The 24,940-nt window shown below is 38.6% G+C and overlaps 1 protein-coding gene across 1 annotated transcript in view; it reads right to left on the reverse strand.

Moving 5' to 3' along the window:
- The window catches only part of LOC133043261 (ovostatin homolog 2-like), a 49,349-nt gene extending 47,481 nt beyond the window's left edge, over positions 1–1,868 (reverse strand). The window contains exons 1-3 of the mRNA XM_061124091.1: positions 1,804–1,868; positions 1,302–1,485; positions 37–193 (exon numbers count right to left, since the gene is read on the reverse strand). Coding sequence (XP_060980074.1) covers positions 37–193; positions 1,302–1,485; positions 1,804–1,868 — 406 coding nt within the window. The remainder of the gene's footprint in view (positions 1–36; positions 194–1,301; positions 1,486–1,803) is intronic.
- Positions 1,869–24,940: the final 23,072 nt, after the last annotated feature.

Below are 24,940 nucleotides of genomic sequence, written 5' to 3' on the forward strand. Positions count from 1 at the left end.
ATCAACAATAAGAAGGAAACATAAATATTGACTTACCATTCTCTCCAGATTTATAGATGGGTTTATCTGTCTGCACAAAGGTCACTGTCTCTTCTGAAGACAGTGCTACAGATCTCCTCTCAAAGATTTTAAGAGTATCTCCCTTAACCAACAGAGTCACAAAAGCCATCTGTTCAGAAGACTTGTGGGAAACCTATTTAACATAAAGAGCAGAAAATGGGAAAATCATTCTTAGATATTTAGATGGTAAAGAATGCCTTAATTTGCTTCTGAGGCTGAGAGAGCCTTGTGAATCCATTATGTCTTAATGGGAGATTTATTGATCACTTGTTCCAATTTCTTTATTTAGCCTGAGGACAGTTTCCAGTAAAGTTATTCCTATGTTTTCTTATTTATTGTTTTCTATGTTCCCGAGTTCCAATCTCTCATCCCTTAACCTAATTCCCTATCCTCATTTTTAAACAGTTCTCTATCTAAAAGCAGTTGTTTAAAGTTGTGTCTGACTCTTTTGCAACCCTATGGACTGTAGCCCACCAGGCTCCTTTGTCCGTGGGATTTCCCAGACAAAATTACTGGAGTGGGTTACCGTTTCCTTCTCCAAGGGATCTTCCTGACCCAGGGATCGAGCCCATGTTTCCTATATTGGCAGGCAGATTCTTTACTGCTGAACCACCTGGGAAACCCATCAGAAAACAGTTATATTGTCTTATTACCATTCCCTGCAAGAGAAAAGCTCAGTACTTCACAAGTTTTATTGTATATATAACTTGTCTTTTTATTTGCCTTTCAAAATTCTCCAGTTTTCCTTCTCAGATTCCACAAGTTATCCAATCAAGTTTTGTTATTTCTCTAAAACTAATTTTTTTAAGATTTATTTTTTATTGAAGGATAATTGCTTTACATAATCTTGCTGTTTTCAGTCAAACCTTAACATGAATAATGTTGAGGTATACATGTATACATGTATAGGTATACATGTATCTCCCTCCCATCTCCCTCTCCATCCCACCCCTCTAGGTTGATACAGACCCCTGTTTGAGTTTCCTGAGCCAGACAGCAAATTTCCGTTGGCTATCTATTTTACATATGGTAATGTAAGTTTCCATGTTATTCTTTCCATACATCTCATCCTCTCCCCCCATCCCCATGTCCTTTCTAACACATATATATGGAATCTAGAAAAATGGTACTGAAGAATTTATTCACAGGACAACAATGGAGAAACAGACATAAAACTCATTTTTTAGTAGTAATTCTATCTTCCCATCTGAAGTTCTGAAAAGTCAAATTTTGCACCTCACCTCAAAATTTGCACAAGCATAGAAGTTATCCTCTTCCACAGTCTGGTCAAAAATAGTGCTATTGGATCCATCATATTCTAAGACAACACTCAAGGACACAGATTCATTCAGGTTTAAAAGGTGGAGACAAGCTTGTTCTGTAGAATGACTTTGCACCACAGAGGGGACCCATAGGATATATTGCCTATGCAAACAAAGTAATCAACACTCTAAACAAGGGTAAGAGAAATGCAGAACATGCATAAAGCAATTTTAGCTTATTGACATATTTCTGAAACACACACACTTTTCATGATATTACAATAAACTTGAGTATGCAGAAAGCTATCAAGAAAAAAAATTAAGTCATTTCCCTTCATACTCCTGTTTAAGATTTACAGGGTAAATCAGCACACTGTCTCAGAAACTGAAATGGTAAAATACAATTGAATTTTAACACAGCATATTTCATAAGATCACTTTTCCAGTACTTTCATAAGAATAGCAATATAATATTCCTTACGGGTTCAAAGTCTCAGAAACAGTAAATTGAAGCAAAAAGGTACTCATAAAAATGATGGGCACCATTTTACCCCAGTGCCTGAACAATTAAGACTTCAAGATAGTCTCCTCTTTCTCTCTGTCTTTATTAGAAGTCAGCTGTCTCAACTCTTTCCTTTCTTTTCTTCCTTCTACTCTGCATCTCTCTGTATACTGTTGCTTTTATATAGTCACACATGAAGGATCAATTGCTTTTTGGAGCAAATATAATGGGACTCTCCAATCACATTTAGATCTCCTCTCCCATTACTTTTCCGGGGAGTGGGGGTGTCACTTTACCTACAACTTCCTTCTTAAATTCACCAGATGCTGATCTGTTTTTGCAATCAGCAGTATGAGTTGGACAGGAAGAAAGAGGAAAACAAAGAAAGCACTTGTGTGACACTTAGGATTCTATTAATTTAGTTCCTCACTCCCAGGGCTCACCGCAGTATCAAAAGCATTAACCCACAGGAATCAGCACTTGGAAGAAAATACCTGTCCAAACAGCTATTAATCGTTTCAAATCCCCAAAGGTAAATATTCCAGGCTTCTGAGAGAAGAAACATTATCTGATATTGCCAAAATCCAATGCAAATAAATATCTCAACATAGGCTCATTTTACAGATAATTGAAACTCATTTTTCTATAATTTCATGATACGGAATACAACATTTAAAATGTTGATATGTGTGCAACATTTACTATAATTTTCTGTTGTTGCTGACTTTTTTTTTTTTTTGCCACATCGTGGCATGAGGGAACTTAGCACTCCCACCAGAGATGGAACCCACCCCACTTGCATTGGAAGCATGGAGTCTTAGCCACTGGACCATCAGAGGAGTTCCTACTATAATTTGCTTAGGTTTTTATAATGGTCAATATCCTTTCCTACCCTAAATAGGAAAACAATGCAAGAAAACGTGACTAATATGTGTGAGTGTATACACACATACCGGGCTTCCCAGGTGATGCTAGTGGTAAAGAGCCTGCCTGTCAATATAGGAGATATAAGAGAGGTATGTTTGATACATGGGTGGTGAAGATCTCCTGGAGGAGGGCAAGGCAACCCACTCCAGTATTCCAGCCTGGAGAATCCCATGGATAGAGGAATCTGGTGGGTTACAGTCCATAGAGTCGCAAAGAGTCAGACATGCATGACTGAAGTGACTTGGCATGCATGCACAGGCGTACACACATACTAGTCACTTCTTGACCCAAAAAAAAAAAAAAAAAAGCTTTACCATCATTATTGCAAAATATTTCTACAAGGAACATGAGTCATACCAGAGAAACTGGTGACCTCTTACCCTCAGTGTGTTAATTCTCCTATTTGTCTTCTTTTTTTGGTTGTTGTTGTTAACATCCTTTCCATGTCAAGTGTTGATGGAGTTAATGCATCTGGCTTGAAGAATGATACATTGGGTAATGAAAGATTGAAATTGATTTCAGTCTTTTAGAAATAGATCTACAATACTGCAAGAGCAAACTCAAAGGCAAGAACAACAAAACCAACTATAATCCATGAGGAGGTGGAATGGGGCTCTGAGGCCAGGGAAGGTCATAACAGGGTCCTCAGCTGACATTTCCAATTTCAGCACAGCACCGTGTGCTTGAAAACTCAGATCATGTTCTCTCAGTAGAATTGCAGCATTTCTCGACTCCACATTTCAATTTAAGACTTTTCTTTTCAGTCTGCCTTTTGTCTATCCATGCTTAAGACACCAACTCTTTTAAAATCTCTGCTACAGGGCTAATCTTCAACTTTTATTCGGTCCTGCCAGTTTTAATATTTAATTTCTTTCCACTGGACTCTCAAACTGTTAGTCTCTGTGTTTGACCAATACCCTTTCCTCTGATAGCCCCTTGGGCTTATTATTAGAACCACTCTCTGCACTCTGTTTCTCCTACTCACAAATCACTAGTTTCCAAAACAAGTGAAGCTCAACTCATCAGTGTTCAAGTTAAACAGAACCACAAGGCAGACTGTTTATAAGTCAAAGCAACTAATTCTTTATTCCCAAGGCTGGTGAATCTAAAATCATGAAACTTCTCTAAAATATTTGTGTTTTTCCAAATGTGAAAATTTTATGCTGAATAAATGACTCTATTCATTTTAACTTTAATCAAGGCTAGTTATTGATAACAAACATATGTTTTGCACAGTTCTTTTAAATCACCTTGGAAACTAGACTTTTTAAAATGATATCTCTTTCCACAAACATGACTTTATCTGATTAACATATCCCCAAATAAATTTATCTGATTTACATGGTTAATGGGCCCTTATCCCAGAAAATTTAGATATGAATCCAACATCTATTGCATAGTTGCTATGTATCAGCAAGGCAATAGTGAGGTTCTAGAGATAACAGGATGAGTAAGACACAGCTCTTTAAAGGAGTTTACTTCTAGTAGAGAAGGGAAGAAAGGAAAAGAGAAAAGAAGGAGGGAGGATGGGAGAGGGCAGGGAGAAAGGAAGTGAGAATGAAGGAAGTGAGGATCTGTTGAAGAGGGGGGATATTATAAATCCTTAATAGTTAACAGAGTGCTAGGCACTGATATTGATAGTATCTCATTTAATTCTCAAAAATACAGTTTCAGGTTCATTATTTATTCTTATTTTACAGATAAGAAAAATACAGTATCAAAAAAACCCCACATATTTTCATAGGGTCACCCAGAGAGTAAGTGATTGGGAAGAATTTCTTTTAATAATCAAATTAAGTGAGATCAAGCAATGTTTATGTATAAAAATATGAAAGGACATGGGTTAATGTACTATGCTCTAAATTCTCTTTATGTTTCTGCTGAATAAAGGGATATATGATGGATATTATGTCATCATCATGTGACAGACTCAGTGTTATTTAGGTCATTGTTGTTCACTGCTATGAAACTATCTCCAGGCTCTTGTTTATTCTGTATGTGCTTACTGAGTATCTACTATTTGCTAGAAATATGGCAGATGGTGGGAATTATGAGGTGAATGCAAATTGTAGTTATTCTATTAGGAAAGGTGGAGGTTAAAGAACTAACTGTACAATTAATTATTTCATTACAACCATGGTAAATGCTACAGAAGAGAAGGAACTATAGGGTGCCAAGGAAATGTGTGCTGATTGGTTACAGGTGGGGTGAGACTTAGTATTGAACCTGGCCTTGATGATAAACAGATGAATAAGACTATTTCCTTTCCTAGAATAGATCACTATCCACTTAGCACAATATTTAAACATAAATTGCAATGCCGTGTGATACAAAGACTATCCTATATTGAAACTATGAGCAATGCTCAGTGGAATCACATTAAAATGACAAATAGTAAGTTGAAAAGAATTTGATTAGGAAGTTTTGAATTGGGACTACTAACATGATTATGAATTTTCTAGCTAGCATAGAAACTGAAGTAATACTCTGGTGAAAAAACTATGAAATTATAATCAAACATTGTGTGTATTTTAAAAATAATAGTAAGTTCTGTTTTGTTGAAGAAAAGATAGTGTATGAAATGACATTCAACAAGCCTATTGAAAACATTGTGATTGACTTGTGAAAAGTTGTTTTCTTGCACTAAGGAGTCTGAATGTTAGTTTGAAGAGTGGTGGACATAACGACTCCGTACTCCATGAAAAACATACAGGAATGAGAGTAAAATAGTGGAAAGAGAATCATATATGTTATCAATACTATGCTTGATATTTATTGTCAAAGGCAGAAAGAAAGAGCTACAAAGAAATTTAGACTGGCCTCTAGCAAAATAGACTGGGAGAAAGTCTGTTTGAAAATATAACTCAGGCCATAATGAAACAATATATTTCTTTTAAACATATCATCACTTTATTGCTGTGATATTAGAAAGTGGCAGGAAGTCTGATGTAAAATTATATGAAATAATGTGGCTAACGTCACATATAAATATATCCTCTTAAATATCTTAATAATTACCACAGTGAGTCTGCTCACAGATTACCCTAGGTTAAAGAAGTAATACCCTGAACAATGGCAATGTGTCTCAATATATTAGATACATGTTTCTTTACTCTTGTTGTTAGAATTTGAGGCAATTTTGATTTGGGGATAAAGAAGAGGGAGAGGGTGAGATGGACACTAGGAGTAAATACTATTGTAATTCCCTGCAAGACAGGGAAAACAAAATAAATATACAGATGAAGTGATAATTTAAGTTTGATATATATTAATTAAGAGGTGACATTAGTACTCCAGAGGGGTGATACACAGTAGAGGGCTGAAATAATAAATCTGGTACTCTGACAAATGCTGGAGATGTGGATATCAATTTGGGAATCAACATCATACAAATGATGTTGAATATTCTGGATGTTGTTGTTGTTTAGTTGCTAAGGAGTGTCCAACTCTTTGTGACTCCATGGGCTGTAGCCCGCCAGCTCCCCTGTCCATGGGATTTTCCAGACAAGAATAAAGAATACTGGAATGGATTGCCGTTTCCTTCTCCAGGTGAACCTTCCTGACCCAGGGATTGAACTCGTATCTCCTGCATTAGCAGGTGGGTTCTTTACCACTGAGCCACCAGGGAAGTCCATAATATCCTGGATATTGCTAAAATTATACAGGAAAGTAGTTTTGGGTTGGTCAAAATGTTTGTTTGGGTTTTTCCATAACATTTTTCAGAACAAACAAACTTTGGCCAGCCCCATACAAAGGTAAAGAAGATAGCCAACAGCAAGAGAAAGACAGGTGAAGATCTGGCTACTCTGCTTTTCCAGCTTGGTGAATTTGATCAGACATGGGGCGATATTGGTTTCGTTTCCTAGAGCCATTGGGTTGAATCTGATGCCATGCCTTGAAAGGCTGTTTTGGCTTCATATGATTTACATATTACAAGTTTTCTCTAAACAACAAGAAAATATTGTCTTGATTTTCCCAGCTGCATAATTAATGATAGTCCATTTAAAGGGACAAAAGTTTAAAATGTATGTCAGAGTTCCTGAGAATATCTTGAACTTCTAGTCCTCCTCTCTGAAATGTTTAAGCCAACACTACAAATCAGAGGATTGCCCAAGACTAGCAATGTATAGGCAGTGAATTATGTTTTAAAATAAACAAAACTCTTCAGTTCCTGATGTTGCAATCCACTGAAAAGGAAATCACCTTTTCCTCAGAAGGGAACAATCAGCTTGATAAGTGACACTGCCCTTCTTATTCTCAGATGTTTGTCTCCTGCATCACTGACTGATTGTTAGAGTTGTCAAGAAATTTCTAATCACACAATGCCCACCTGTAGATGAGTGATTTTTTTTTTTTAAAAGAAGTAGTTTGGGGAGAAACAGATGGATAATAAAAAGGTCAAGTGAATGCATATGACTTGACAGGGTATTTCTTTAGTCCTTTGATACATTAAAACAGGATATATCAATCTTGGCACTATTGACATTTGGGGCTGGATTCTTTGTTGTGTGAACCGGATGGTGTATTTCAAGATGGTTTAGCAGAGTCCTCATCTCTATTCCCTAGCTGCTGGTAGCATATCCCCCAGTTCTGACTGCCCAGAATGTCTTGAGCCACTGCCAAATGTCCCCTGGGAGAATTCCATAACATTCAAAATTGTTTTGCAAGTTACAGTGCTCTTTTAATAGTTTTCAATATACATTTAAAGTGAAGTTCATAGGGCATTATATCTTTTTAAGATAATAGTGAAACAAAAGCAAAAATAAACAAGTAAGACCTAATCAAACTTAAAAGCTTCTGCACAGTGAAGGAAATCATCAGCATAAAGAAAAGGGAACCTACTAAATGGGAGAAGATATTTCCAAGTTGGATTAATATCCAAAATACATAGTGAACTCTTATAATTTAATATCAAAAAACCTAACAACTTGATTAAAAAATGGGCAGAGGATCACAATGGGCATTTCTCCAAAAAAGATATACACATAGTTAACAGACATATGAAAAGATGCCCAACATCACTAATCACCAGGGAAATGCAAATGAAAACCACAGTGAGGTATCACCTCATACCTGTCAGAATGGCTATAATCAAAGAGATAAAAAATGTGTTAGTGAGGATATGGAGAAAAGGGAGTCTTAGTAAAATTGTTGATGGGGAGGTAAATTGGTAAAGCAACTATGGAAAACAGGAGGGAGATTCCTCGAAAAAAAAAAATTAAAAATAGAGCTACTGTATGATCCAGCAACTCCATCCCCAGGTATTTAATCAAGGGAAGTGAAAACACTAATTTGAAAAGCTGTATGCACCAGATGCTCATATTGACATCATTTACTATAAATAAGATGTAGAAGCAATCTAAATGTCCATTAGCAGATAAATGGATAAAGAAGATGTGGTTTATATATACAATGGACTACTACTTAGCCATAAAAAGAATGAAACCTGCCATTTGTGACAACATGGATGGACCTAGAAGATGTGAAAGAAGTAAGTCAGAAAGAGAAAGACAAATACTCTATGTTGTCACTTAAATGTGAATCTAAAAAATAAAAAGGAGGAAGATAACAACAACAACAAAAAAAACAGATTCACAGGTAACAAACTAGTGGTTACCAGAGGAGAGCAGTGTGGGGGGATGACCAAAATATGTGAAGGGGATTAAGAGGAACAAACTATTAAGTATAAAATAAATGTTACAAGGATATATTGTACAGTACAGGGAGTATATTCAATATTTTATAATACCTTTACATGACATATAATCTATGAAAATTTCATACTATGTTGAAGCTAATATAATATTGTAAGTCAACTATACCACAATAAAAAAAGATGCTAATATGTTTCAGGGCATGATAGAAGATGGGAGACTATGATTTATCATTGTAAAGCAAGCATGGTGATTGGAATTGTACCTCCTGTGGGTGAATCCAACTCCCAGATCTATGCAGTTGCATGATTTTTGACAAAGCACCAAAGCCCTGTGTCTGGCCTAGTCTGTAGAATCACATGTTTCTCTGTCCCTGAATCTTCTGTTTGCTTATTCACCCTTCCTTCCCTATTTCTTCAGTGTACAAAAGTCTGCTTATTCCCTGCAGTGCCAACTTGGAAAGTTGTTATATGCTCACAAAGCAGCATCTGAATCAGAAAGAACAGACATTGTGTTGAGACCTCTCCTAAAATCCCCTCAGATCCCTAGAATGATTTCATAAGTCTAGTTTGAACAGACTTCAAAGCTACAGTGACTATTTAGACAAACTTAAAAGAAGGCTGTCTCGGGGAAGAAGGAATCTTTGTTCTAATACTTTAGCAAAATCCTGATTGTGACCGTCAGAAGCCCAGCAATCTTCTCCAGGACTCTAAACAGATTATGTGGAATTCTCTCATATCCTCACCAGCCTACATGACACCTTTGCAAGAAGATCCAGGTGGATGCAGACAAAGTGTATTGCTGGCTCAGCAGAGCTTAAGTTGGGTTTCTGGCCTTTGGGTCCTTTTATTTTATTCATTTCTATTTAACAGTAAACACTTGGAGCACTTTGAATTTTATACAACCTATATTATAAATGTTCTATTGACTCTAATTTTAATTTCCTGTACTGCAGAAGCCAATCAAAGTTTACAGGAGCAAAAAATGGGACCAAAGCCTGATCTATGAAGCCCTAAAAGGCTGGACACTCTCTAGCTATGAAAACTCAACTTCTTTCTCTCTGACTGTGAAGGGTCTGAGGAAACCTCCACCTGCAGTGTACAAGCTAACATATCAGCTTACTGCAATTTCACAGATCCTGACTAAACCTAGACTCTTGGTTCAGAGACAGTGGACCTTATTATCCTCAGAACAGCAAACAGTATGTTTCACGTTTGGTGGACATTTACCACCAATGCCCTAGTTCTGCTGGAGCTGGATCAACCAGTCACATGACTGCTGCACATATAGGGAATTGGAATCAAAAGCTTATGAAACACATTAAAAATATTGGGCTGCAAGGAAACTTGCCTGATCTTTGCCCTAGAAGGTCAGATTGTCTCTTATATGGGAAAACAAACAAATCAGCTTCCTGCTCATAAAAAAAGAAATACCCTCTATGTCCAGGTCTGTTTTTTTCTACAAGTGCCCTTGAAAAGATTTTTATTGTTGCTTTTCAGCCGCTAAGTCATGTCTGATTCTTTGTGACCACATGGACTGCAGCATGCCAGGCCTCCATGTCCTTCACTATCTCTCAGAATTTGCCCAAGTTCATGTCCACTGAGTTGGTGATGCTATCCGAAGATATCCCAGAACGAAAGTTGATGTTCATCTGACTATTAGACATGCAAAAACACCAAGGACTTATGCACAACTGTCTCAGCAATATCCATCCCTTATTTCTATACCATCTTAGTTTCTGATGAATTTTCTCACAAATATGCTACTTTAGTGGGCCACTCTGATTAAGCTGACCACTAGGAACTGGGACCAAATTTTTCTCTTCAGTATTTAATTAAATAGTCATTTGTTTAGCTGCATTAGATCTTAGTTGTGGCCTGTGGGATCTTAAACCTTTGTTGCAGTATGTAGGATCTTTAGTTGCAGCATATGGGATCTAGTTCCGTGACCAGAGATTGAATCCAGGCCTCCTGCGTTGGTAGCTCAGAGTGTTAAACACTGGACCACTAGGGAAGTCCCCTAGTATCTAATAAACACACCTATCAACAGAGAGCCAAGCAGTGAGATGAGGCCAATTTAAAGTACTGATCTCACCTATGCCCTTCCAAGGGTTTTAGATCCAACCAAACAAATCCATAAACCACCAAGGTCTTTCTTAGGAAGCCAGAGTCTTTTTTTCTTAAGTTCCTTTACAGACTTTTGTATTATACTTGCCCTAAGGCATCAATCCAGGTATAAAAGGATGTGTTGGTGACTGCACAGGCTCACAAGGAGGAAGGTTAAGACAATTCTAACATTCTTTCAAAAAAAAAATTTATTGCAGTATAGTTGATAATTCTAACTTTCTTAACAGCCTTGGCCAGGGAGTTGAGGCTGATTTGAATGCTTTCCAGGGTGAAGGTTTGTGATATTGATCATTGCAGGTAAGTCTAGGACAAATTTTGCACCAACTTATCTAATTGTATTCTTCTTCTTTATTTTAAAGACTATGGAACTGAATCGACTTCAGTTTTTTTTTTTTTTTTATATCATAGATGTCTATTTTACTTTTACTTATTTTTTTGCCATGTCATGTGGCATTCAGAATCTTAGTTTTCCAACTAGAGATGGAATTCATACCCCCTGCAGTGGAAGCTCAGAGTCCCAACCATTCTTGGAAACAAATTTCTTTGCAAGATGAGGAAAATAATAGTACCAATCTTAGAGCATTCTTATGAGGATTAAATGTGTTAGAGACAAAGTGCTTAGAACAATCTTTGGTACATAGTAAAAACTCTATAAACACTGAGACAGGCAAGGTGAGGTAAGAGATTGGATTTAAGTAAAATTCTCCTGGCTTCATCTCTGCCTTTGTAGAATATGGTCATTGTATGATACACACTTTCTATGAGTCTTTGTATGTTTATGCATCTTATCTCTGTAGTTAGACAAACTGATAGGGATCAATTGTTTAGGAAAACAAAAGGCCATTTACTTGTTACTAGGTCAGTGACTTGCATCTTTCCAGGAAGGAGAATCAGTTGTTTGCTGTGACTTTGACTCTGGCTAATTGGCTTCGAATTGTGCCAATTAGTACAATGATATTTGATTAATATTCCAACACAAACATGGGGAAATTTCTTCTTTACCAACTCCATGTACCAGGATTTAAAAAAAAAAATCCAAGTGTAATCAAGGTCTTAGGACGCCAGGCATTTTGCTTTATAAACTAAAGATTGTATAGATAAGCAAGCACTATTTGGGATTAGAAAATATTCTAGTGTTCGCTAGGTTCTTTATTGAAAAGCCTTTAAAAATCTGTACTTCCTTTTGTCTTTTAGAGACCTGTGATGCCTTTAAAGCAATATAAAGAAGTAAAAAGGTACCAACCTATTCTCCCACATCAAACAAAGAGAAAGAAACAGGATGTTATTTCTTCTTATAAAATCTTTATTTTTCTAGTTAGCCCTGGCCAAGAATAATGGACTCTTATTTTTAATCATGACCTAGTTCTGAAGAAATAATCCTACACAAATTAATCCCTTGGAGAGTAGGACTTTATGGTGCCCAGCTTGGCAAGTCACTGAGCATTACATGTGAAATGATTTTACTTTTTCCAGATTTTATCCTATTGCATCAAAATTGAGAATATTACATATAATTTCACTCCACATCTCTCAAAAACTTGCAAATTTATTTGCATTCATTTTCCCTCAACTTCTTTTTATGTCAGAAGATTAACTGTCCATCCTCCATCTAAGTCAATTTTTCCTCCATGTATATTGTAGATTCCATCTGTCCACGTCCTTTATAAAAACTTTTTATTTTGTATTGGAATATAGTCAATCAATCCTAAAGGAAATCAACCCTGAATACTCATTGGAAGGACGGATGCTCCAATACTTTGGCCACCTGATGTGAAGAGCTAACTCATTGGGAAAGACCCTGATGCTGGGAAAATTGAGGGCCAGGAGGAGAAGAGGGTGACAGAGAATGAGATGGTTGGATGGCATCATTGGCTCAATGGACATGAATTTGAGCAAACTCTGAGAGATGGTGAAGGATGGGAAGCCTGGTGTGCTGCAGTCTATGGGGGTCGAAAAGAGTTGGACACCACTGAGCAACTGAACAACAACATAGCCAATTAATAGTGCTGTGATAGTTTCAGGTGAATAGCAAAGGGACTCAGCCATACAGACTCAGTACAGAGCTCCCTATGCTATACAGTAGGTCCTTGTCGGTTATCTACTTAAAATATGTGTGTACATTTGTCTATCAATAGAGGAATGGATAAAGATGATGTGGTACATATATACAATGGATTATTACCCAGCCATTAAAAACAGTAAAATAATGCCATTTGCAGAAACATGGATGTAGCTAGAGACTGTCATACTGAATGAAGAAAGTCACAAAGAGGAGAAATATCGTATGATATCCCTTATATGTGGAATCTAAAGGAAGTGATACAAATGAACTTATAAAACAGAAACAGACTCACAGACTTAGAGAATGAAATTACTATTGCCTGGGGGATAGATGGGAAGAAGGGATAGTTAGTTTGGGATGGACATGTACATACTGTTTATATCTTTGAAATCTTTCTTCAACAATTGGTCCATGGCTGAAATAAGCTAATATTTTGAAACAACTAGTTTTGGTCTCATCCTATCATATATAATCCCCGATCCTGACAACGCTTTTGCAACATGCAGCCAAACAAAAAATGTTAGGCAAAACCGGATGAAATTATGTCCTCTTTCAATATTAAGTCAAATCACATTCATTTCCCTCTGTATTATAACACCTGGGGCTATTGACTTTTTTCTACTTAAGTAGCAATATCAAGATTAAATTAATTAATTAGCATTAATTAGCAATGTCAAGATTAAACCTGAAGGTGATAGCTGCTGAACAGGAGGGAGTTCACCTTGCACGAAGCCAGTATAACTGAAAGAGGTCAAGATTCTAAACAAGCAAAGCGTGTGCCTTTGAGGTCGTGGAGAATGGACACTCTGCTTTATATGTATTTCATTTACATTGTTTTAGAATAGAACTCGCTTGTTTTTCAAGATCCGATTTATAATAACAAAATCTGAACTCAACAAAATCCTCTAAGAAAAGCAAATGGATTTTAAAAGACTTCAGACATGCTGGACTTATTTCAGTTCCTCAAATGAAAATATCTTTGTCATCACAAGACTTTTACCCATCCTGTGCTTTATAAGTAAGGTGCCTTTATCCCTCATTCCCTAGAAAACCTCTACATTTCACCCAAAATGTAAAATGATATATTGTTAAACTAAATCTGCAAGTTAGCATAAGCCCCTACCACTATATATACTTTTTTGTTTGTTTCTTTTTCTTTTTTCAAAAGAGAGAACATAGGCAAAACACTCTCCTACATAAATCACAGCAAGATCCTCTATGACCCACCTCCCAGAATATTGGAAATAAAAGCAAAACTAAACAAATGGGACCTAATTAAACTGAAAAGCTTTTGCACAACAAAGGAAACTATAAACAAGGTGAAAAGACAGCCTTCAGAATGGGAGAAAATAATAGCAAATGAAGAAACAGACAAAGGATTAATCTCAAAAATATACAAGCAACTTCTACAGCTCAATTCCAGAAAAATAAATGACTCAATCAAAAAATGGGCCAAAGAACTAAACAGACATTTCTCCAAAGAAGACAAACAGATGGCTAACAGACACACGAAAAGATGCTCAACATCACTCATTATTAGAGAAATGCAAATCAAAACCTCAATGAGGTACCATTACACACCAGTCAGGATGCTGCTATCCAAAAGTCTACAAGCAATAAATGCTGGAGAGGGTGTGGAGAAAAGGGAACTCTCTTACACTGTTGGTGGGAATGCAAACTAGTACAGCCACTATGGAGAACAGTGTGGAGATTTCTTAAAAAACTGGAAATAGAACTGCCATATGACCCAGCAATCCCACTGCTGGGCATACACACTGAGGAAACCAGATCTGAAAGAGACATGTGCACCCGAATGTTCATCGCAGCACTGTTTATAATAGCCAGGACATGGAAGCAACCTAGATGCCCATCAGCAGAAGAATGGATAAGGAAGCTGTGGTACATATACACCATGGAATATTACTCAGCCATTAAAAATAATTCATTTGAATCAGTTCTAATGAGATGGATGAAACTGGAGCCCATTATACAGAGTGAAGTAAGCCAGAAAGATAAAGACCAATACAGTATACTAACACATATATAAGGAATTTAAAAAGATGGTAACAATAACCCTATATGCAAAACAGAAAAAGAGACACAGATGTACAGAGCAGACTTTTAGACTCTGTAGGAGAAGGTGAGGGTGGGATGTTCAGAGAGAACAGCATTAAAACAAGTAGACTCTCAAGGGTGAAACAGATCACCAGCCCAGGTTGGATGCATGAGACAAGTGCTCAGGGCTGGTGCACTGGGAAGACCCGGAGGGATGGGATGGAGAGGGAGGCGGGAGGGGGGATCGGGATGGGGAACACATGTAAATCCATGGCTGATTCATGTCAGTGTATGGTAAAAACCACTACAATATTGTAAGGTAATTAGCCTCCAACTAATAAAAATAAATTGAAAAAAAATAAAATTTATTTTAATTGGAGGATAGTCACTTTACAATATTGTGATTTTTTTTTTGCCATACATCAACATGAATTGGCCACGGGTACACACGTGCCCCCACATCCTAAATCCCCTTTTCACCTACCTCCCCATGCCATCACTCTGGACTGCCCCAGAGCACTGGCTTTGGGTGCCTTGCTTTATGCATTGAACTTGCACTGGTCATCTGTTTTACATACGGCAGTGTACATATTTCAAAGCTATTTTCTCACTTTGTCCCACCCTTACCTTCTCCCACTGAGTCCAGAAGTCTGTTCTCTACATCTGCATCTGTCTTGCTTCCCTGCATATAGGATCACCATTACCGTCTTTCTAAATTCCATATATATGTGTTAATATATATTTTTAACCACCCATGACACCACCCTATGATTTCTCCTCTGTATTGCATTGAGTTTGAAATTAAGGATGCTGTATTTCTCTTCTGTACTTAAATATAACCTTCATGAGGGCAGGCACTAAAAAACCTACATATTTTTTAAAACTATATTTTCTGTACCTAGAATGACATAACATGTGGTAGTTGCTCAATAAATATTTTTCAATGAATAAATTATGTTATGGCAGAACTGATCAAGCACCATTTTTAAAAATACTTTTATTTATTTTTGGCTGTACTGGGTATTCTTTGCTATGCAAGGACTTTCTCTAGTTGCAGTGAGCAGAGACTACTCTCTAGTTTCTGTGCTCAGGCTTTTCATGGTGGTAGCTTCTCATTGCAGAGCATGGGCTCTAGGGTATATGGGCTTCAGTAGTCCTGTGGTTTATAGAATCTTCCTTGACCAGGGATCGAACCCATGTTCCCTGCATTGGCAGGTAGATTCTTTACTACTGGACCACCAGTCAAGTTCCAAATGTATTGTTTCTTGACATTGGTATGCATTATGGGCTTCCCCAAAGACTCAGCAGTAAAGAATTCACCTGCAACACAGGAGACACAGATGTCATTTGGATCCTGGGGTTGGGCAGTTCCCCTGGAGGAGGAAATGGCAACCCAATGCAGTATTTTTGCCTGAAAAATCCCATGGACAGAGGAACCTGGTGGGCCACAGTCTGGGGGGTGGCAAAAGAGTCGGATACGACTTAGTGACTAAACAACAATGGCAACCTTTTTGTATCTCGTCCAGTGAGTTCATCCCACCAATCAGGGAGCCAAAGGACTAATTTTAGTCTAACTACAAACAATGTTCTCTGGAAAATCTTCTGATTTATAGAATTTTAGCAATGGTTATCATGATCTGGATATAACAGATTAACATCCTATGACTTATATTCATCTACCTTTAACCAAAAGCAGGGAATTAAGATAGAAAAATGTGTCCCTGAGACCTCCTAGTTGGTGTTTTCTGCTAACCATAGTAATTTCACGGAATGGAAACATTGCACAAGGTCACTCATTAATCATTTCTAAATACAAACAGAACACTGCAGTAACTACAAAAATAACCAAATGTGTTCCTTTCCTACCTCACTTCAGTGACTGCAGCTTCTTTCCCGTTTACAATTTAAGTTTTAGAATGCTGGTCTTGTCTCTTGTATTAAAACTATTAAGAAACCTTCAGTGATTACACAGTTCAGTTCAGTTCAGTCACTCAGTCATGTCCAACTCTTTGCGACCCCATGAACCACAGCACGCCAGGCCTCCCTGTCCATCACCAACTCTCGGAGTCCACCCAAACCCATGTCCATTGTGTCGATGATGCCATTCAACCATCTCATCCTCTGTTGTCCCCTTCTCCTCCTGCTTTGAATCTTTCCCAGCATCAGGGTCTTTTCAAATGAGTCAACTCTTCACATCAGGTGGACAAAGTATTGGAGTTTCAGCTTCAACATCAGTCCCTCCAATGAACACCCAGGACTGATCTCCTTTAGGATGGACTGGTTGGATCTCCTTGCAGTCCAAGGGACTCTCAAGAGTCTTCTCCAACATCACAGTTCAAAAGCATCAATTCTTCGGTGCTCAGCTTTCTTTATAGTCCAACTCTCACATCCATACATGACCACTGGAAAAACCATAGCCTTGACTAGATGGACCTTTGTTGGCAAAGTAATATCTCTGCTTTTTAATATGCTGTGTAGGTTGTTCATAATTTTCCTTCCAAGGAGCAAGCGTCTTTTAATTTCATGGCTGCAATCACCATTTGCCATGATTTTTTAACACATATAAAGAGAATTTTAACACTCCAAAAAGTGTACTGAAGTTCAAAAACATTTTTCTTTTATTGGAGGATAATTGCTTTACAATGTTGTGGTGATTTCTGCTGAATGTCAGCTTGAATCAGTGATAAGTATATATCCCTTCCCTTTCGAGCCTTCCTCCCCCCTCTCCATTCCATCCCTCTAGGTCGTCACAGAGCACCAGGCTGGGCTCTCTGCGTTATACTGCAGCTTCCAGCTAGTTGTCTATTTTACACATGATAATCTGTATATGTCAATGCTATTTTCTCACTTTGCCCCACCCTCTCCTTCCCCTTTGTGTCCACCAGAATGTTCTCTACATCTGCATCTCCTCTTCTCTGTAAATAGGTTCATTGGCACTATTTTTTTAGATTTCATATATATGTACAAATATACAAAATTAATTTTTCTCTTTCTGACTTCACTCTGTATAACAGGCTCTTGGTTCATTCATTCCACTACAACTGAACTAAATTTGTTTCTTTTAAATGAAGTTTAATAGAGACAGAAGAGCTGATACCACAGGGGAAAGAGAACATGGGCAAATATCAGGATGGTCCTAGACATTCAGGCGTATATTTCAGGGTCCTCTTTCCATCATGAAGGACATGCTTTGTCTCTAAAGCATGAACCACCAAGATGTGTGTGTAAATCTCAGTCTCTGGGAAATCAAGGCTCAAATTTGCTAAAAAACTTTTCTTCCCCCACTGGTCACACAGCCAAATCCTACCTGTGTAACCAGGGATGCCTGGTATAGACCATCAGTCTACACATTTTTAGCAAAAAAAAAAAAAAAAAAAAAAAAAAAATGCAGTCAAACTGACACAGGCCACATACATGTGTTTCTGGCACATTAAATCTCACCTTATAAGTCACTAGCTCATCCATTCCTTTCCTGGTCAAGTTTTCAGGGGCCCCTGGAGAAAATCATTGTTGTTGTTTAGTCACTAAGTTGTGTTGAACTTTTTTGCAACCTGCCTGGACCATAGCCCACCAGGCTCTTCTGTCCATGGGATTTCCCAGAAAGGAATACTGGAGTGGGTTGCCATTTCCCTCTCCAGGGGATTTTCCCGACCCAGGGATTGAACCTGTGTCTCCTACATTGGCAAGCAGTTTCTTACCATTGAACCACCAGGGAAGCCCAGAGGTAATCATAGAGTTACCGTAAAATAACTGTAATTTAGCGCTCTCCAATATTCAATAACCTATACAATATTCAATAACCCAGTGAACCAAATTTCCCAGGGAACCAAATCCTGGTTTCTGACTACATTCAATCCAGAGCAAGACCCACTTTATCAAACTTTCCCCCAAGTCTCCAAGCACACGGCCAGATCCTGTGACTGCAACAGACACTTCCTAATGCCTTTCTAGTGATATTCTCTGCTGTGTGGGATAAAGTTGACTTATAACTGAACAGGACCAGACAAAACCAGATAAGATGCAGCCTTATCTTTGGTAATTCTTGGTTATCTGACTTTGAATCTTGGTTAAAAAAGGGCAATAGAATTTATAGTGTGCTAAAAAAGAAGGGCAACATAATTTATAACTTGCTATTCAAATATGAAACTCCTATGGTGACCCTTAGACCAGTTCACTGATGGGCAGTTTCCGACTGGCACAACCAGTTAGACAGCCTGACCTGACAAATGTTACTGTGGGAATAAGAACCGAGAGGGGAACCGTTGGGGTCCTTTAATGGACCAGAACCTGGTGGTATGGAGTTGATGATAAGAAAGTAAAAGAGAGAAAGAGAGAGAGAGACAAAAAAGACCTGGGGACCTAAGCTCTGATGGAGCAAAGGTGCTTTAATGATTTTTCTATAAGTATATATAGGCTGTGGTACAAGAAACTTCTTTCGGGAATGATAGAGATCAGAAAACCAAACGTACACCAACTGTTACCAAGGGAACAAGGGGTAATGTTAGTCACAAGGTCAGGAGACAATCCATATCTCAAGAAAGGGGAAGGAGACTAAGCAGTTTTGTCCTAAAGAGAATGTTTACTAAAGGAGACCCAAGCCTGCCTCACACAATGACCTCAGTCCCTGGGAGCAGCGTGCTGTTCTGCTTGAAGAGGGACAAAGGACTCATGAGAGACAGCACGTAGGAATCCTCCCGTCAAACATTTCCTGACAGGGAACTTCTGCCTTGACCTTTCTCAGAGCTGTGATTTCTTGCATGGATCCTGGTACAGCAAGTCCTCTACATACGAGTTTTCAAGTTGCAAACTTTCAAAGATTCTAATGTCCAGTCACATGTCCAATCCCATAAGTTAGTTCACGAGTCTGTCTTATGCTGTCACAAGTGTACATCCTCCACAAGTGGTTGTGCCTCTGTGTGCTTTATTGTACAGGACTGTACAGAATACAGTATCTTTATTTCTTGCCTGTTCACTTGATGCTGGCCTCTGCATGCCAGTTGTTGTATTGTACTACTGTACTTCCCTGGGCTCAGATGGTAAAGCGTCTGCCTACAATGCGGGAGACTTGGGTTCAATCCCTGAGTCAGGAAGATCTCCTGGAGAAGGAAATGGCAACCTACTCCAGTATTCTTGCCTGGAAAATCCCATGGACAGAGGATCCTGGTAGGCTATAGTCCATGGGGTCCAAAGAATTGAACACGACTGAGCGACTTCACTTTCTTTCTTTCACTTTCACTGTACTTTCCAAGGTACTCTACTGTAAGATTAAAAATGTTTTCTTTCTTTGTTTTTGTTATATATTCTTTGAGTGAAAAGTATTATAAACCTATCACGGTATAGTGCTGTGTAGCTGATTGTGGTAGCTGGATACCCAGGCTAATTTTGTTGGACTTACAAATGTGCTCTCAGAACGGAACTCGTTTGTATGAAGGGAACTTACTGTAGTTCAGTTCAGAGGCAGGACACAAACCATGTGAGATGAAGAACCCTGGGTGATTGCCCCTAGAAGTCTCCAGCAACCCAGATGCTTGACTGCATTCTCTCCCGCGTGCTCCACTGTTATCTGTGACCTTTAGATAAAAGCGTTCTTTGAGGATGCTCTTTGGAGCCTTGCCATTGTTTGCAAATATCCAAGCTTGCAAAAACCTTGCACACGTGGATTCCCATGGTGTGTAGCATCCCTTGTAAACCCAGATTTAGGGGCTTCCCCAGTGACTCAATGGTAAAGAACCTGGCTGCAATGCAGGAAACTTGCAAGAGAGATGAGTTCCATTCCTGGGTCGGGAAGATCTCCTGGAAAAGGAAAGAGCAACCCACTCCAGGATTCTTGCCTGCGAAATTCCATGAACAGAGGAGCCAAAGTCCTTACAATGATCTACAGGTATTACCTAGTTACTACTTGTCACCTTGCTGTGTCATTTACTCAGCTCCAGTCATTTTCACCTTCTTGCTGTTTCTGGAACATACCAGCCATACTTTTGTTTTTTCATTGACTCTTCCTTTTCGTGAGAACCCTCTTTCACTGGGGGTTATAAATTGCCTGACTCTTTTATCTGTTTGATATTCTGTTGGCTAAATCTCTAATCCACATCTAGCCATTGCTTACTATGTCTGATCTTGATCATTTTATTATAATACAACAGTTCACACCTCCATTCCTCACATCCTTCACCTTTTCTTATTTCTTTTTCTCTCCTTAGTACTTATTACCTTTAACACGTTTACTTACTTTTATTGTTTATTGCTACTCTCTTTGAGAATGTAAACTCTATGAAACCTGGGATCTTCCTGTATTCGCTTTACTAATGTGTCCTAAGAGATAAAAATATTAGTGGGAACTGTAGGTCAATAACTATTCAATGAATAATTGCTTCTGAATTTTAATGGAACAAAAGTATAGAGAAAGAACATGTAAAGAAATGTTGTTTTAAAGTATACGTGAGACATATGGAAGCAAAATTACGGTGGGAAGCTTTGCCCTGGCACACATTATACCTGTGAGGTTCACTTGATTAAAGATTCATTAGGATATAACAGACTATACAAATAGTAGGGCATATTTATGAACGTTGTAAATTAACACCTCATAGAACACTTGATTACTTTTTCAAAAAACAGAGTTAAATATTTTGTCATTATTTTAGAAATTACTAGAACATTTTAAACCAAAAAACACAGTAGTTGGAAGAAAGAAAAATCACTGCTCCAGGTATTTCTTGAATTTAGAAGAATTTCAAACAATAACTACAGAGATCAGTTCAGATCAGTTGCTCAGTCGTGTCTGACTGCGACCCCATGGACCGCAGCACTCCAGCCTTCCCTGTCCATCACCAACTCCCAGAGTTTACTCACACTCATGCCCTTTGAGTCAGTGATGCCATCCAACCATCTCATCCTCTGTCCTCCCCTTTTCCTCCTGCCTTGAATCTTTCCCAGGATCAGGGTCTTTTCCAATGAGTCAGATCTTTGCATCGGATGTCCAAAGTGTTGGAGTTTCAGCTTCAACATCAGTCCTTCCAATGAATATTCAGGACTGATTTCCTTTAGGATGGACAGGTTGGATCTCCTTGCAGTCCAAGGGACTCTCAAGAGTCTTCTCCAACACCACAGTGCCAAAGCATCAATACTTTGGCGCTCAGCTCTCTTTATAGTCCAACTCTAACATCCATACATGACTACTGGAAAATCCATAGCTCTGATTAGATGGACTTTCTTCACAAAGTAATGTCTCAGCTTTTTAATATGCTGTGAGGGTTGTTCATAACCTTTCTTTCAAGCAGCAACCATCTTTGAATTTCATGGCTGCAGTCACCATCTGAAGTGACTTTGCAGCCCCCCAAAATGAAGTCTGTCACTGTTCTCATTGTTTCCCCATCTATTTGCCATGAAATGATGGGACCAGATGCCATGATCTTAGTTTTCTGAATGTTGAGCTTTAAGCCAACTTTTTCACTCTCCTATTTCACTTTCATCAAGAGGCTCTTGAGTTCTTCTTCCCTTTCTTCCATAAGGGTGGTGTCATCTGCATATCTGAGGTTATTGATATTTCTCCCAGCAATCTTGATTCCAGCTTGTGCTTCTTCCAACCCAACGTTTCTCATGATGTACTCTGCATATGAGTTAAATAACCAGGGTGACAATATACAGTCTTGACGTACTCCTTTTCCTATTTGGAACCAATGTGTTGTTCCATGTCCAGTTCTAACTGTTGTTTCCTGACTTGCATACAGATTTCTCAAGAGGCAAGTTAGGTGGTCAGGGATTCCCATCTCTTTCAGAATTTTTGCACAGTTTGTTTTGATCCATGCAGTCAAAAGCTTTGGCATAGTCAATAAGCAGAAATAGATGTTTTTCTGGAACTCTCTTGCTTTTTCGATGATTCAGTGGATGTTGGCAATTTGATCTGTGGTTCCTCTGCCTTTTCTAAAACCAATTTGAACATCTGGAAGTTCAAGGATCACATACTGTTGGTGCCTGGCTTGGAGAATTTTAAGCATTACTTTACTAGCGTGTGAGATGAACGCAATTGTGCGGTAGTTTGAACATTCTTTGGCATTGCCTTTCTTTGGGATTGGAATGAAAACGGACCTTTTCCAGTCCTGTGGCCACTGTTGAATTTTCCAAATTTGCTAGCATATTGAGTGAAGCACTTTCACAGCATCATCTTTTAGGATTTGAAATAGCTCAACTGGAATTCCATCATCTCCACTAGCTTTGTTCGTAGTGATGCTTCCTAAGACCCACTTGACTTCACATTCCAGGATGTCTGGCTCTAGGTGAGTGATCACACCATCGTGATTATCTCAGTCATGAAGATCTTTCTTCTATGGTTCTTCTGTGTATTCTTGCCACCTCTTCTTAGTATCTTCTGCTTCTGTTAGGTCCATACCATTTCTGTCCTTAATTGTGCCCATCTTTGCATGAAATATTCCCTTGGTGTCTCTAATTTTCTTGAAGTGGTCTCTAGTCTTTCCCATTCTATTGTTTTCCTCTTTCTTTGCATTGATCACTGAGGAAGGCTTTCTTATATCTCCTTGCTAGTCTTTGGAACTCTGCATTCAAATGGGTGTATTTTTTCTTTTCTCCTTTGCATTTTGCTTCTCTTCATTTCACAGCTATATGTAAGGCCTCCTCAGCAAAAGCCATTTTGCTTTTTTGAATTTCTTTTTCTTGGGGATGGTCTTGATCCCTGTCTTCTGTACAATGTCATGAACCTCTGTCCATAGTTCATCAGGCACTCTGTCTATCAGATCTAGTCCCTTAAATCTATTTCTCACTTCCACTGTATAATCATAAGTGATTTGATTTAGGTTATACCTGAGTGGTCTAGTGGTTTTCCCTTCTTTCTTCAATTTAAGTCTGAATTTGGCAATAAGGAGTTCATGATCTGAGCCACAGTCAGCTCCCGGTCTTGTTTTACTGACTGTATAGAGCTTCTCCATCTTTGGCTGCAAAGAATAAAATCAATGTGATTTCGGTGTTGACCATCTGGTGATGTCTATGTGTAGAATCTTCTCTTGTGTTGTTGGAAGAGGGTGTTTTCTATGAGCAGAGCGTTCCCTTGGCAAAACTCTATTAGCCTTTGCCTTGCTTCTTTCTGTACTCCAAGGCCAAATTTGCCTGTTACTCCAGGTGTTTCTTGACTTCCTACTTTTGCATACCAGTCCCCTATAATGAAAAGGACATCTTTTTTGGGTGTTAGTTCTAGAAGATCTTGTAGGTCTTCATGGAACCGTTCAACTTCAGCTTCTTCAGCATTACTGGTCAGGGCATAGACTTGGATTACTGTGATATTGAATGTTCGTTTGCCTTGGAAACGAACAGAGATCATTCTGTTGTTTTTGAGATAGCATCTAAGTACTGTATTTTGGACTCTTTTGTTGACTACGATGGCTATTCCATTTCTGCTAAGGGATTCTTGCCCACAGTAGTAGATATAATGGTTATCTGAGTTAAATTCCCCCATTCCAGTCCATTTTAGTTCCCTGACTCCTAAGATGTCTATGTCTATGTTCACTCTTGCGATCTCCTGTTTGACCACTTCCAATTTGCCTTGATCGAGGACCTAACATTCCAGGTTCCTATACAATATTGCTCTTTACAGCATCAGACTTTACTTCCATCACCAGTCACATCCACAGCTGGGTATTGTTTTTGCTTTGGCTTCCTCTCTTCATACTGTCTGGAGTTATTTGTCCACTGAATTCCAGTAGTATATTGGGCACCTACCGACCTGGGGAGTTCATCTTTCAGTGTCCTATCTTTTGCCTTTTCCTACTGTTCATGGGTTTCTCAAGGCAAGAATACTGAAGTGGTTTGCCATTCCCTTCTCCAGTGGACCACATTTTGTCAGAATTCTCCACCATGACCCGTCCATCTTGGGTGGCCCTACATGGCATGGCTCATAGTTTCATTGAATTAGACAAGGCTGTGGTCCATGTGATCAGATTGGTTAATTTTCTGACTGTGGTTTTCAGTCTGTCTCACCTCTGATGGAGAAGAATAAGAGGCTTATGGAAGCTTTGTGGTGGGATAGACTAACTGAGGGGGAAACTGGGTCTTGTTTTGATGGGTGGGGCCATGCTCAGTAATTTTCTTTTTAATTAATTAATTTATTTATTGTACTTTACAGCATTGTATTGGTTTTGCCATACATTGACATGAATCTGCCATGGCTGTACATGTGTTTCCCATCCTGAACCCCCCTCCCACCACCCTCCCCATCCCATTCCTCTGGGTCATCCCAGTGCACCGGCCCCAAGCACCCTGTCTCATGCATTGAACCTGGACTG

The sequence above is a fragment of the Dama dama genome, chromosome 22, assembly GCF_033118175.1.
Source record: "Dama dama isolate Ldn47 chromosome 22, ASM3311817v1, whole genome shotgun sequence".
Taxonomy (NCBI): Eukaryota; Metazoa; Chordata; class Mammalia; order Artiodactyla; family Cervidae; genus Dama; species Dama dama.